At 45.5% G+C, this 16,318-nt stretch overlaps 1 protein-coding gene across 1 annotated transcript in view; it reads left to right on the top strand.

Moving 5' to 3' along the window:
- The window catches only part of LOC144173133 (uncharacterized), a 57,009-nt gene that overhangs the window by 31,935 nt on the left and 8,756 nt on the right, over nucleotides 1-16,318 (top strand). The window contains exons 10-12 of the mRNA XM_077701649.1: nucleotides 2,051-2,203; nucleotides 11,709-11,867; nucleotides 13,251-13,432. Of these exons, the coding sequence (XP_077557775.1) occupies nucleotides 2,051-2,203; nucleotides 11,709-11,867; nucleotides 13,251-13,432 (494 nt within the window). The remainder of the gene's footprint in view (nucleotides 1-2,050; nucleotides 2,204-11,708; nucleotides 11,868-13,250; nucleotides 13,433-16,318) is intronic.

Here is a 16,318-nt window from a genome sequence, read left to right as displayed (position 1 = left end):
CCGCGTGCTTGTTTGGGCATATTTTAAAGGCGATAGTCTTTGTTGGGCTACTTAAACCCAGAAAATTTGGTCTGACTGTCTGTCTGTCTGTCTGTCCGTCTCTCTGTATGTGACTCGATTCAGCCACCCGGCCAAAGTAATACAAGGTCTGCGCAATAGTCTTATATAGTCATAGCTAAATGTACCCGTCTAAGTCGGGTGTAATGTTCATACTTGTCAACATTGTTATAGAAGAACAAAATATTACTCAAATATAAGACAATAAATTAATACAGAAGTGATATTTGCAGTGTTCTTTTTTAAAAAATCATACATGCTTGATTTTTGCGAAATTAAATACTTCGTCAACTGCACAAAAAAATCAAGCCATATCCACGGAATGAATCATAATAAGTGGGGCGAAGCTCGAGAGGGGGAGATCATCGGTAACCGTAACTCTCCCGTGAAAGTTCGCCCATTACATCATTAAGAAAGACGTAAAACTGTGTGCGTACATTGTACAAATCAACTTTTATTTTCGAAGTCAATGCTCCCAGGCCCAGACCTGGTGAAAGACCCCGCGCCATCGAGGACTACCCCGCACATCTACCACAATTTGTCACGTAGGATGGTACACAACGGTAAAGAAAGAACTTTTATTTAGGGCGAACTCGTGACCGAACAAGACGAGAGGAAACGTGCAAAGGTCCTTGCGTCTCGTTCGATCTCCGAGAACGACTGCCTGCGTCCGTGGCGTGATCTCTTGCGTGATCTCCCCCTCGCAGTGCACGTGCGCTCGCGCCTCCGTTGGCGAACACAGACAAGCTCGCGCTCCCGGTGCCGAGTTTGCGCTGCCGGTTGCAGCCGGTTCTTGCGCGTGCAACGCGGCCCACTTTGCGACATCTCTGAAAGCATGCGGCGGTCACGTACCACGAGACACTAGGGATGGACAGACCCATGGCTTTAGGAGCTTCGCCCCTAAAACACTCCACCGTAGCCTGCTGTAGCCCGCACCACTATAGCTTCTGGCGCCATTCTAAGAAATCAACCGTGCAGTTACGCAAGGTTCCACTACATAGGATCCACGTTCTGCTTGGAACGCACGTGGAGTAGGGCAACGTGGTTCTATAAACGTAGGGCGCCTCAATTCGCACGTGTCTCCGCCGTACGGCAGCGTTGGCATCGAAACACCGGGCCTGGAGCAGTGGAACGCGGTAAATGTTTAAAGATTTAAGTAAACCTTTGGCGTCTTTACCTTGAAAGGAGCGCGACGCAAGACGAACAACATGAGAGGTGAGCGGGGAAGCGAATGGAGGCATTTAATTGGCAAAAGTCGATAAAGACTATTGTCTTTTGTCGACCTTTGCTACGAAAAGAGCGGATACGCGGCCAATTTTTTTGCGTGCGAACTTCGTATATCGCTATTTCCATCATATGCGGACAGTCAGATGATCGGCGAGTCTGTTCTCCTAAGCGTATTGAACGTGGCCGCTCCTTATACTTAAAATTTGGCACGTCGCCTAGTGGCCACGTTGAATGATGGTTGGCCTCGCTTCCCTTAATGCGTCGTTCATCCTGACAGGCAAACTAGATTGCGCTTCATTTTACCTGACAGAATCGGCCTTACCTTTCCGTTCACGAATTCTGTTAGCGTTGGCAACTGTTACACGAAATGGCGAATATGCGTAAACTATCCCCGGGAGACTCCAGTGAGTAGTGGGGCGATGATGATAGCATTTATAAGACTCTGGCGTAAATTCGATTGGGTGGAAGGAAACGCTTCGAAGAATAGGAATTACCAATCTCAGCGACTGCGTTCGCCACCACACTAACACGACACATTTTTCTGGATATATGACGACGGTCAAAGCGTGCTAACTTCGCACTCCCTTTTTTGCAAACTTGTGGGGTCTCACCTCGCTTTACAGGCCTCGTATAAGGCCCGACGACAAGTCGAGGACAGAACGGAGGGATGCGAAACGTAGGAAACCTCCGAATTAAAACACGCCTGCGTGTGCTGCTTATATGCAGCAGTGCTCACAACCGTGTGGAAACACTCTTTCTCTGGCAGGGAGACGTGGAGGACACGGACGTTGCCCGCGAGAACGAGATCGTAGCCGGTTTAGTGGCCGGCCGGCTGGTGCCCGACACCGCGCACCCGTACCTTCTTGTGAACCGCCTGTTTAAGTCCTACGGATATATCAACAGCAATCCGGTCCTGCAGGTAAGTATGCATCGGACAAAGTTGCCCGTGCAGTGCGGTCTCCTAAAGGTTCATGGTAATGATCAGAAGCCTGAACCGTAGCAAGGATATAGGAAATCGTGATTAAATTGCTATTGGGAAATATTTAGGAATAAAGCTGCCGGTGTAGACGGACACTCTTCCCACGTTAAGGGGGAGTACTAGAGTCACTAAATAAGCTACGCTTAAGAGTACCACCACTTCGTGCACCCAGAAGCGTCGGCGGGCCATTTTGGTGCTCGCTTGCAGTGGTGCCAACTCTCCCAACGAAATGCCGCCGGTAGTGACAGGCAGAGTGTGACGGCCGCTCTAGCGTCCGCGAAGCAGAGAGAGAGAGAGAGAGAGAGAAGAGGAGACCAGAAGCAAAATGGCTGCGCCCATGTGTAAACAAGTATCACGTGGTGCCGACCGACCAATGAAAATCCTGGCTGCACATAGCAATGAGAGAAAAGAGTGCCGATAATCTAAAAGCCTTTATTCAGTGACCCTAGGGAGTACCCGTTAACATTCCTATGGGGCTTACTTTTTCATGACCCACGTACTTATAATCCATCGTGCACCAATACGAAAAGCTTTACAGATATGTACATATCAATACTCACAACGGCCTGATTTACTTATTTTAGAGATATGTCAACTCTGTACTGAAATAGAAAAATAAATCTTTTGCTTGCTAGACAACTAGCGAGATCTAGTGAAAACTGTATCAAGCAGAATGCGTCTATTGTTTATTTTTTATCTCAGTAATGTAGTAATATATGTCTAAAAGAAGCAAACAAGGCCAATTTCAATGAATTTGTAAAGCCTTTTTTATCGGTACACGATGCTTATGACACCCATGGGTCATGATTCTTGAATTAGTCCCATAGGAGGGTGAGCAGGTGAGTCCCCCTTAAACAATCCCCCTACAGAAAGATGTTACTCACGCTGGTTTAGAAAAAAAAACTGTTGTCTTTAATAGTTGGTATTTCTCGGCAGCATCTGCATTGCGCCAAAGAAATGACGAATAAATATAACACCACAACTTTTAGTGGAATAGACTGAACTGGCCTCTCGGGATACAAGGCATAATTTCCTTAACAATATGCTGACACGGATTTGCTGTGGCAGGAACTTCTGATCAGCAATATTGCATAAAATCTGCATAGAGTACTAATTGCCTAATCCATTGTGAACAGGGTAATATAAATTTTCCAACAACCATGGCTAAATCTTCCATCGTTTAATTTATTATGACATTTTATCTGTATGAAGTGCGCGGTTGTTCATAAGCAAGTACAAAGGTGCAACAAGTCCAATGGTTTTAAAAGCTCCGCGTGGCGATTCCTCACCGAAAAGCTTGGAGACCAAGACGTTACAAATAATAAAATTAAAGACCTTGCGTTAGTGGAAATATGGTTAAAACGCGAAACTTTCCCCCATGCAAGCTCAAATTCAAAGATACAACCTGCTTCGACTGTGTCGGAATGGCACGGTCGGATAGAAATTGGCTTCATAACACAAGGGCCCAGGTTATATTCCCACCATGTGGGGTGTTTTTTTCTTTCTTTAGGTGCTTCATGTGCCTTCGCTTATCATCATGATTGTTTTGTAAAACACACTGTGTAAAGTTGGCTTTCCTGCAGTGCGTTATGGGGCGACCTCGAAAGCCACCAGTGAGGCGTAGAAAGCGTCGCTCTAAAATGTGTGCTTACAACCAAGATTACACAAGAATCAACCCCAAGAAATCCTGCCGTAGCTGGCGCTTAGAGGTGCGTAGTTAGGCGAACTCTGAAAATATCCGCCACGTAGACGAAATGTGGGCGCTACGGGGATGGAGCGCCACAAACACTACCGTGAATAAACATGGGTTTTGCGCGAAAAAGACACCACCCACACGACGGACGGGAAGAGCGCAAAGGTGGTGTCTTTTTCGTTTGTGATGGGTGGTGTCTTTTTCGCGCAAAGCCCGTGTTTATTCACCAAGATGCACCAACTCGCCCAACAAAAACTTCTAAACACTACCGTATTCGACCTGACTTAAGTCGAAGCAATTAGATACGTGCACAATTCTCTGCACTTCATTACTGCTTGATATGTTGCACTGCATTCGAATGTTTTAAAACCCGTCTTTTAACACGAAAGTGTTTATTCCCGGACACACGAAGATTTCGCTGACGTCGTATCCGTCACGGAAGTGACGCCAGTACAACGAAGCAAGCGACCTGTGAAGGCTGCACCCCTGCACACAGCGTCTTCTTGCTGGGAAGCAACCTTTAGTACTAAAGAGTACGTTATACGTAGGGTTGTTCGTTTCTGGGTTTTATATTTAGCACGAAAGTGTTTCATGTCGCGATACCCCAAGATTTCACTGTCGTCATATCCGTCACGGAAATGACGCCAGTGCACCTTTGCCGAAGAGACCCGCCAGCAGGACGTTGCTCGCCAAGCACCCCCACAAGGCTGCCGCCGACCCACACATGCTCAGCAGCAGATTTGGCTACACATTTCACTTTCGCATTTTATTGATTCCTAGGACAGAGGAATCAACCACAGTTTTTTTGTTTTTTACTGTGTTCATCTCGGCTGGGGTAATTGCCTCTTATTTATATTTTTAAATCGCAGCTTTAGTGTTCTGAGGGCTCTCGTCTGTAACGCCAAATCGCCCTGCGAGAAAGCCACCTTTCTTTGACGATGATGGTGAATGATCATGAGGGAAGTGAAAGAAAAAAAAAAAACGCTTGCCGTGGCCGGAATCCAACCTGGTTCCCTCGCGGTATGAAGCCGGCATCTGTGCGATTGAACCATTTCAACATGGTCGAAACCAGTCTAAACTCAGACGACGAACAGAGAATCCGTCACGAGAAACCTTCGCGTTCAACCATCGTGGTCGGTTAACGGAGGGGTGCATGATTTGCCTTGATACTTCTGGTTTCTTGCATTTATTTATTTTCTTACAATCCTGAAACGAACTTTAGGATGAGCTATTTTGACTCTCTAAGAAAAAAAATTCTGGGGCCGGTTAAAGAACCATTAAATAGGATTTTGAAGGGTGTAATTTTAAGCTCGCAGTCGTCCGAGTACTATACGAAGAACGTCCTCCCGCAAAAAAAAGTTTGAAAATGTTAGGTATTAGCCGACTTATCGCTTACTAAAAGGGGTCAGAAATCAGGCCTGAGGCTTTCGCTCTTTGAACCTCAAAGCGCTGCGGATGCTACAAGCTCACCAACTCGGACCAAGACCACCTAAAGACTCCTGCTACGGCTGTGACCCTCCGAGATACGCGTAGACATTGGTTCCGCTCGGCGCTACGTCACGCTTTTTTTAGTAGACGACGCGCATGTTCCACATAATATGGTTGAATACGGGTGCCGCCGGTCGCTGCTTCTCTCGCCCGCCGTGCTGGCGTCCACACATTACTCTTTGAATAGGGACATCGATTGTTCTATGGCCCGGTGTAGGGGAGGGGGGGTACAAATTACAAACGGTCACTCACGACAATTTTTGAAGATTTCAATCAAAAACTAGCGGCCCGCTTGCGTTTCTTGCATGCGGCGCTGTAGCGCTGATCTGGTCCCTCCGCGGCTGCTTTCCGTACGGCATCGCTGCAGATTTTTGATCGCCGCTTTCACAAGCCAATGTGACCACGATCCCCAGTGCAATTTTTCCGACACAATATCATCCCGTTTTGCGCATGTGCAATCAGGTTTTCGCCAATAGCGCCGTTCCAGCGGTCGGTGGCAACTTTTAGCCGCTTCGGCAGACGTCGATTCGCGCGCGCACGTATAGCACACCGCGCAGGGAGGTGATTGTTGCGGTCGCGGGCGGACGCGCACGTTTCCCCCTGCAGGAAACGCTGCATGCTTTTCACGCTGTCCATTTCGTGTAAACGGCGCGCCAAATATGCAGACGCACCTAACCTCGTGCGATGGATGGCGGAGATTGACACTCGTCCCTACAAAAAGACGCCCCGCTGCAGGGGAGTCGCTCGCACAGACGGCTGCCCGAACCGCCTGAATCACCAGCGGCCTCCCCGGGAGAGTGTGTACTAGAAGAGAAAGTGTATCGTATCGTCCGGGGCTGGTCGCGGGTACTGTAGTCGCGGGGGTCCATTTCGCGATGAACATTTCTGCCAGGGTGCTTCTTTTGTAAGCAGCGCCCCTGGCGGCCGTTGCTTACCAGTCGGCTTCCCAAGTTTCGTTTGTTAAATTATTCTTTATTTATTGCCTTCTCCATTGTATGTGATAAGGGTTTATAAAACACCTGAAGTAATTCAGTTTGGTTAAAAAACTTTTAGACGGCACTGCCTGCAACAAAAGTTCGTCGTACGCGGGCGCTCCATACATTTTTTTTTCCTCGCATAAAGGACCCGCGTTCTTCATTGGCTCGTCCCCCGCACCACACACCTCTATCTTTTAGTACTGTACGCGGGGGCCGAGAAAGGTAACAGGCTGCAGTAATCGACGGAACCCACCAATAGCGGCGCCGTAGTCTTCAACGCCAGCGTCGATAGACTGCTTCACATCGTATACTCTTAATGCACATGTGACGTCAATGTTTGGCAGAATAGCGGCGAGTGTTTGCAGGTGAACACGGAAAGAACGGAAGATCATTTTTGCATGCTTGTGCGGGCTCCGAATTATGCAGAGGTGTAATATTTCTCATATTATGTCGTGAATGCGCACTGTAGCGATTGCGCGCGTGAAGTCACGACCTGTAGAGGCCTATGTAGGGTGCCTATAGGTCTGCTTACAAACGTTGAATGCAAACCCCTTGTGACAAATGCGGTTGCTCAATTGGAAATCAACTACTTACGGTAGCTGTCTCCTTCATTTGCATATTTTTAGTGGCACGTGGTAATTGTAGGAGGGTATGTAGACGTCGATCACGGCAGACTGGCAATTGGCGAATCGGCGGTGACCTTCTGCCGACAGGTCTGGGCATGTAAAAATAGGCATAATGCCAGTAAAAATGCCAATAGTACCTTTTTTACTGAGGTAAATGTATTTAAGTGTGTGTTATTGTAGATACACTGAACCATAATGCCATAAAGCCACCCCTTGCCCAGAAAAGGTTTGTGAATCATCATCAGCCTATTTTGTTCAGCCACATCTGGCATACCCGCCAGTGCGGACGTCAGAACGGCGCATATTCGCGTTCGCAGCCAATAGAGACTTCAGGCCAACGCATACCCGCATTAAACACATCTGATGGGCAAGTTGCTGCATTATGATTGAAAATAATAGAGCGCGAAATAGACAACGACAGTAAAGAAGGACAATTGTCCCGCTTGTCCCGGCGTCCTTCTTTACTGTCGTTGTCTAAGTCGTTCTCTATTTTTTCAAGCATACCCGCAGGCCGACACATACCCGCTTTTGGAGCCAACGCATACACGCTTTTGAAGCTAACTGCAATTTTGCGCCCACGTTTCTGGCACCAAGCATACACGGGCACAGCACGCTTTCCGCCACCTGAGCGACGTAGTGCTTGTGTGAGGCCGACACCTGAAATGTTTCCCGTGTGTTCCACCCTTCCCACTACACCGCCTGGCAGCACTCCGCGTTCCACACCTGGTAGCGCACGTTGTGTTTGTGAAGGAAAACTTGTAAGCGTTAAATTAAAAGCGAACTCCTGAACAACAATGTTGGAGTGTGAAGGGGTGACAAACGCCATCACGGCACAGTTGTTTCAAAGTTTTGGTTTTATGTGGCCCGCACAGGAATTTGAGAATGTGACCGTGCCATAATCGCTCCCAATTCATTTAATTTTATATCTTATTTCGACACATTACATCTTGTTTTATCTGATAACGACAACTGGCGCTTTAAAACCAGCTCGTTTGTGTTACCCAGTAAGATAAGGTCCACGGCAGGAGAGGTTGTAATCTCCATGGCGGGGAAGGGTGGCCGCTCTGGCTGCTCTGGGTTTTGACGATTGCGCGGCTGCGGGATACGATGGTAGTCGCGCGGCGCAGTCACATTGGTGTACCTTGGGGGCCAGAAACGTTTTACCTGTTTAGAGTTCCCCTTTTGGCGGATTCACAGGGAGTCACCTCTTTCACCCACGAGTTCACAGCAGCCACCGAAAAACAAGACATCGATTTGCCCCTGGGTTGCAGTGATGTTGGTTCCAGAGCCAGCTTGGCTGTAGGTGCCTGCTTAAGATCGAGAAAACTAGTCTAAAAACTGAGCTCATCACATTTTGTTTCCATTCCGGGCAAAAGGCGACTAATTCCATTCTCATTCTATTCCTCCAAGCCTTGTCGGCGTTCCATTCCCATTCCATTCCGGGGTCGCGAAAAAGTTTAATGAACCCAGTCATTACAATCCCGAAGCGGTAACTCCGCAACATTGACACACGCACAAACACAAGCACGCACGCACACACACACGCACACGCACGCGCGCGCACACGCGCGCGCGCGTGTATTTTCGCCCAATGAGGCAGGTAATGCTTCCTCATTGAAAAGAAAATTGGTCGTCTGCTACGCTTTTGGTGTACTCTCGTGATAAATTGAAATACGAACCACGGTGCGCGGTGTTTCCAGTACATGCGGCACTCCCCTGGTGAGGGGCCGTGTATACACAGCAGGAATGAGGTTGGGAAAGCCCTCTGGTATCTTATTCTTTCTGCGCAGGACAATCCCCTCGCTTAGAATGCGGATCATATATACTAAAAACCACGCGCACCGTCGTTCGTATTTCAATTTATCAGGATAGTACAGTCATGGAAAAATGAAACGCGACCATGAGCAAAAAATATGAACCAGAACGCACAAATATCGCGTTTTTTTTTTTCATACAAGTCATATTGAAGTCAGGCCTAATTACAGTAACGAAGTTCAGAAATGTGGCTTTCCAAATTTTCTAATAGTGTGCTATTGGACATCAATGACATCAATGAAGAGTATTAATCAAATTGGCATGTTCTGGTTGAAATTTTCGCGTTAGCATTTCATTTGTGCATGACTGTGCCTATGGTTTGAACGGCATTTTATCTACCCGGGAGCATGAGCAATGCCAAAAATCGAGAACTGTTCGGCGTCGGCGTCAACCTCTACCTGTCAAGCGTGTCAGATGGCATTCAGAGGGGTTTCAAAGATTCAGATTTTATTTCCTTAGAAGTACGAGGAGGCAGGCTGGGACTACAGGCGACAAAGCCAGACAGAGGCCCCAGCCCCCTTTGGTACAGTACAATGATGAGGCAAAATCAAACAAGGTAGAAATTGTAATGTGAGTTACAAAAATACAAGCAACATGTAGAGCACGAGACGTTATAGAACAATATGGGAAAGGTACAGTAACGTGCCTTTAGAGTACCAAGGAGTAAATTAAAACAAAATACAAGTGGACAATGAGAGTACAACTATGATTGAGTTTTCAAGATAGACACAATTACAAAACCTGCGCATTTAACAGGTCTAGACGACATCCACATTTGTAGCCATTGAAGCAGATATTCTGATTTAAGAGGTATTCTTTCGCATGTGTTTTAAATATGTTTCTGCTGCATTTGAAATCAATGTGGTCTCCAACTTTGTTGAGTATGTCGGTGCGTTGAAACAGAGAAGACTGCCTGCCGTAGTTTGTTCGCAATTTCGGTGTATGTATTTTGGCACACCTGAGAGGGTATATACTGCTATTCTCGTTATGTTTGCCATGGAGAATTTCTTTGTGTACAGCTTGTAAAAGCGTCATATAATAAATTTGGGATTTGACCCAAGCTTTGAGGGGTCTGTGGGTTTTATAATCACAACGAGACCACCTCTGGAAGGATGGGGAGTTCCGTGATTTTCGGTGACTTGCTGACACTGTGAGGAGTCACGACGGCGCTTATTCGGGAGTGGACAGAATTTGTCAGATTCTTCAGAGTCCGAGATCATGTCACTATCTACCGGTGGAGAAGCGGCACATGATGCTTTTGGTAGCTGTGGTTTTGCAGCAGGTGACGTTTGAGTTGAAGATGCAGAAGTCACAAGTGAGCTTACTTGACAAGGTGGTAATGTTAGCCCACTGGATTCAGAAGTTCGGCTGATAGGTGCGTAGGCACCCGGCTGTACTGGAAGAGGTGGTAGCAGTGAAGCGGCAGCCACTGCGGGCTGGTGGTCATCTCCAGCAGTTGGTGATTTACTGACTATAGTGACTATAGTGACTATGGTGATTTACTGACTATAGGGAACCACCGGCGATCGTAACTTGATAATGACACTTCAGCGACAGGTGACAGCGATTTGGTTGTAGTAAAGATAGTGAGTAGCTTAGTGAGTTCACAAGCAGCTGTAGTGGTCGCCTGCATGCCAAGGCTGCAGAACAGTAGCACACAGACAGAAGGCATTGAAGAACGCTATCGGATTTCCTTCGCATCAAACCAGTTTATCGCTGTAGTTTTTTTTCTTTCAGTTGAGTTTCTTCCTACAGTCTTATCTCATATAAATACTTGTTTAGAATACCCTAGGATGAATACAACACGCATTAGGCAGCTATTTGCTAGCTTCAGTGCGTGATATCTATCTTACGCTCGCAACAACATAAAGAAGGACATTTCATAGCATTTAGGTCGTCGCCACCAAAAAAGGTTCCGCCTTTTTTGCATTCAACTAAACCTTCTGATCGGTTGAGAGGGAGAACGCCGAAAAATTTTCAAATGCCAAGGACCCCCAAAATATCGAGGTTTGGTCCAACTCGATATTTTTCACTTCACACTAGGCGTTCCTAGAACCGTTTCACTAGCCATTCCTGGAACCGGTTCAGAATGGTTCTTTCGATTCGTTTCGGTTTGGGTTCAGTTCCAAAATGGCGGAAAAAATACGGGTTCGGTTCCGGTTCGACACCATGCATGAAAGAGCAATGAAGCCAAAATGTAGCCAATGAGGCCGGCGGTGCGGGCGTAGCAGCGACTACGTGGCAATGGCGAGCACCGGTCTCATGTAACTTCGAAATGGGAAGGTCACGCGTTATGCGTATCCCCGAGAAGCATACAGCTTACGATTTGCGACGCCAATAGCAGGAACGGGAACAAACGAAAATACCACAACCACTCGACGGGTAAGGAGAAACGCTTTAAGGAACCGTAACGAGTAACACACAAGTAGACACCAGCAGCACCTTACGGATTAGCTGGTTAACCATCTCTACGGAGTGCATGGGCGCACATTTTGTCCTCCCTTTTTTTTTCGCTTAAACAACGTTTCTTTTTTTGGGTGTGTGGCTGGGATAAAATTATCTCGGTTACCAAAGGCTAGTTCTTTGAAATTTGTAAACAAAGTTTCACCTTGCAAATGATACTTCGTATGCAATAGTTGCAAAGTAGTCAAGTCACTCCCCATGACGGTGTAGCGGGGCTAGAACCCCGTGTCTGCCACCTGTATTTTTTTTCTGAGTTGAAGGTGCGCGGAACTTGGTGCCATCCGCTGCTTACGACGCCTGTTTTTTTTTTTTTTTTTTTTGTCTCTTGGGGCTCGTGATGTTTTGGGTATAATAAAGTCACAACGACTGATTTTTTTTTTCAGGGTTTGAGCTTCACTGTGCAGAAGGGCGAGTGCTTTGGCCTGCTGGGAGTGAACGGCGTTGGAAAGACCACCACGTTCCGCATCTTGACTGGGGAGCTGCTCCCGCACGAGGGCGATGCTTATATAACCGGTGTTTCACTCGTACAGACACCGCGACAGGTGAGCCCCTGGCCGCATGCACTTAAGGAGCGATAGATCTTGCCGCGAGATGGCGGACTTATTACCCCCAGTGAAAATGGAAAACCGATGTAACTCATTGTTGGTTACAATGACAAGCGCAAATCAGGGAAGTTAATTCAAAAAGCTTTTAAAAGAGTTCAGCTTGGATGACCTGGCGAAATGTTTTGAAGAAATCAAGAGAAATGACGTCAACGTCCTCACAACAACCAGGTGCGCCTGGAAAGCATGTTTTGTGTGAAGGTGGAAGGACACCTTTCAATGTACGGTTGCTTGGTTTAAAGCATAATTACTTGGAAATATTGCACCATTTTGCGATAACACGTTCTAACAATTTCCATATATCAAACGTCATTGGTTTGAGAAGGTGATCTCCAATGGGCTGCCTTTTTCTTGAGTTAAACAGGTAAAATCTCGAATAATTGAGTCGAGTACACAAGTTACTAAAAATGTTAAATTTATGACCAGAAATGATTGGACATATTTACAGTGCCGCTTTGAATACTAGTTTGGTATTATATAACAGCCAGGAGAATTACCCACGTTCAATTATAGCAAGGCATTCATTAAAGCTTCTGTTACATAAAAATGTAGTTATCACACTGGCTCTGATATTTCAAATTAATAGGAGCATCGTTATATACTTACGACTGAATGCAGAACACAGTAGCGTTCAAATCTTGTAATATTAGCAAGGATTGCCCCTCATGGTATTATTTAAGTATTCCATTTATTGAGGACGTATTATTATAAGCGAGTTTTAAAGTTTGGTACAGCGACAAAACACTTAAAGTGCTGATATTCTTGTCGAGTGCTCAGTTTCGATATTACCTTAGTATGTAGTGAAATTTAGTTACAGCGCACGACCCATTGAGCGCATCAAATAGTTTAGGTCAAGAGAAGTTCACAAAATATATTCATACAAGGGCACGTTGTTTTTGTGCGCAACGTACGCCTTAAACTTCCTACACCTACTGCAGAATGTGCTCATTCATTACTTGTACCATTATCTTGAAATTAAGGTACGGAGCCAGTTCCTGATGAAAACAGATGTACTTTCGGCTTCGTTAAAATTGTAAATGTAACCTCTGGTTCCCGGGTAATGCTGTGCTCAACAAAAATTAGGAACGTGTTCAATGACGGCTGTTTCTTTTTTCAATTTTTTGCTGCCGATTGTTCAGGACAATGGTTTTCAACTCCTTCCTGAACGAGTTTGCCAAGAAACTACACTGCTGTGACAGAAAGTTTGCACAAAATGAAAAATTAACCAAACTGTCATTCAAGACAAACGTGGAGTTCAAAAAAAACACTAAGCTTTGTCAAACCAGCAGCCATAAAAATGACTCGAGTGGTTCCCGCTTTCAGTTCCGACGCTATATTGGTTACTGCCCCGAGAAGGACGGCGTGCTCGACGTGTTGACCGGCAAGGAGACCGTGCTGCTGTTTGGGCGCCTCAGAGGCCTCGCCATGACTCCTGAGTATACGAACGTCCTCCTCGACATCTTCAACCTCACAGAAATCGCTAATCAGCTCGTTCGAACTTACAGGTACCAACCAACCGTTTTTTGAGACTCTTCAGATTCTTGCACATCGATCAGCGATAACCCAAAAAAATGAGAAAACGAATCCATGAGATTTGCACAGAAATAAGAACGCTTTTTAATTTGGGGAACTTGTTGCTGGGCTTTCTCGTGTGACGTGTTTTAGCGCTAATAACCATGCCCTTAGTCTTGTTCTGGAATTTATCGAATTCTGTAGTATTTTGCGCCTTACATTCCGGTGAACTCGGCTGAGGGGCCGATGAAACTTTCTACTTTGTGCTAGTATACCACAGTGTATCGCCCTTCTGATGTTAGCTTTATTTCTTACTCTGGCGTGTTATCTATGCTTTGCAACCTTAATACTAATAATCATGTGGCCCCGAGAGCATTTCAAACATATTTCTTCGTCGCTATGCTGAGTCACTGGCTAAATTTTTTGTTGTTTTATTTCGTACTTCTTTAATGTATGGCGAGCTCCCCGAAGACTGGAAGATAGCTCTGGTTGTACATATCTTTAAAAAGGGTGACCGCCTATGTTTTTCAAATTACCGTCCAATATCACTAGCGTCTTCTTGTTGCAAACTAATGGAACACATTATCACCACTCGCATTCTTGAATACTTAAACGAACATAATATTCTAACAGGTTTCCTACACGGGTTCAGGAAAGGGTACTCCGGCCGTCACACAGTTAGTTACAGTATTTCATTCGTTTGCACACACCTTAGACAACACCGGTCCAATAGATGCAATTTTTCTAGACTTCATTAAAGCATTCGATAAGGTACCACATGACAAATTAATTCTTAAGATGCGAAATATTGGTCTCCCCGAAATTATGGTCACATGGGTTGGAAATTACTTGACAAACCGCAAACAACTGGTCGCAATAGATGGGATAGAGTCCGGCTATCTTGATGTCACTCCGGAAGTTCCGCAGGGAAGTGTGCTGGGTGCATTGCTTTTCATACTGTATTTAAATGATAATGTGAATGTAATTACCACTGGTGTGCAAGTTCGGTTGTTCGCGGATGATGCAGTCTTGTTTCGGGATATTTCATGCTGTGCTGATTAGTGGGAACTTAATAAAATCTTACTAATATACTTGAAGGATGCAAGAACTGGGGAATGGTGTTGAACGCCGACAAAACACTGTATCTTTGCATAACACGAAAGCAAGTTCCGTACGACTACCAATACACACTGGGAACATCGCCATTGAAACAAATCACCACTCATAAATACCTCGGTGTCACACTAACCAGCAATCTCTCGTGGAATTTACACATTGACAATATTTGCTCAGCTGCCTGTCGTAAAGTATGCTTCTTAAAACACAAACTCAGAAATTCCACTTCTAACGTCAAGCTCCTCAGCTACTTTACTTTTATTAGAGCTAAGCTCAAATATGCCTGTATAGTCTGGGACTCCTACACTAATCCGAACAACTGTAAAATAGAAATAATTAAGAGAAAAGCTGTAAGGTTTATTTACTCTAAACACTCACGCACTGATTCTCCCTCACAAATAATGCTTACTAACAATATCGCAAGCCTTGAATCCAGGAGAAAGTGCTTCCGCCTTGATTTCCTTTCTTCACTAAGCAAAGGTGAATTGTCAATTGACCCATCTCCGTTCTTGTCACCCTTGTCAACAAGACCTACTGGGCACCACAGCCCCAACGCTTTCGCCCCATATTTTGCTGCTACTGACACCTTCAAATACTCTTTTTCCGCGTATGATACAAGAGTGGAATGAATTACTCCCTGTATAAGTGCCTTGTTTCCTTGTAATGTTTGTATTTTTTGCATTTTATCTTCTTGTGCCCGCTTGCTTGGACCTAACCATGGTCTGCAGTACGTATTAAATAAATAAATAATAAAAATAATCTATGTCTTTCACAGCCTTGTTTTGCTAGGAAGGACTGGTGTTTGTTTCTTGAGTTTTATATTGGCTCTCCCCAAAAAGAAAAAGAACCACATTTGAATACAGAAACAGGCGCTCTTTACAGAGCCACGCATCAAGCATTTTAGAGAACAGGCTAACCATTCGTCCTTCTTTAGTATTGCGACCCATACAAAGATTCTTGCCCAAGTATTTGTGTCAGAGACTCCAGAACCCACCGCCGGCTCTTGATAAAAGCTTCTCCTCTGGGGTTCGTAGCAGAAGACTGACATACTGAACGCGTGAAACTGCAGCCCAGGCTTGTACATACAAAAATATTCATAACAATCCTAGGGACGGTGAATCATTTTGGGAGCATTTCTAGCCGATGATTAAAAGCATCGACGGTCATACCACCTTAGATTTTAAAATTATTCGCTCATCTTGGTCTTGGCCCACAATGTCCATCCTGCTGAAAACTGGTCATACACGCTGAGGGAATTATTGATACGAAAAAATTCACATGGCACAGTCCCTTTTTCTCTATGAAAAGGACACCTGAAAGAAAGGCAATTAAAATCTATACGTTGCAATACAGCTATTTTGCAACTGAACCGGCCCATCTACTGCACTTGACATGCATCGTGGCTAATTCAGCGATAACTACACACAGGATAGGTACCCCCTCTGATAGCAACATTGGTGCTTTGCTCTCGCGAAAGCATTATAGGCCCGATGAGGCAAAAATACCGGCGTTTTGAACAGTGAATGAGCTCAAAAATATTCTTGCCATCAAATAATAAAGACATGCGGGGAAGTGACGGGAATCAAGCCGAGGGACCCGCTGTGACAGCCAAGTATCCGTACAACACTGCATCTGATTTTCATTCGCAAGTTTCAAACATTACCGAGAACCGTGCTACATATAAAGACAACGCTGGCTTTTCCGAATACATCGTAACATGTCAAAAAAGGAGGCATAGAAAATTTATCTCAAATGTGTTGAGA

Source organism: Haemaphysalis longicornis, unplaced genomic scaffold, assembly GCF_048455015.1.
Source record: "Haemaphysalis longicornis isolate Haplotype H1 unplaced genomic scaffold, Haemaphysalis longicornis Haplotype H1 scaffold_29, whole genome shotgun sequence".
In the NCBI taxonomy this organism is placed as follows: domain Eukaryota; kingdom Metazoa; phylum Arthropoda; class Arachnida; order Ixodida; family Ixodidae; genus Haemaphysalis; species Haemaphysalis longicornis.
Note: the sequence above shows the minus strand (reverse complement) of the source record. Positions and strands in the feature narration are given on the sequence as shown.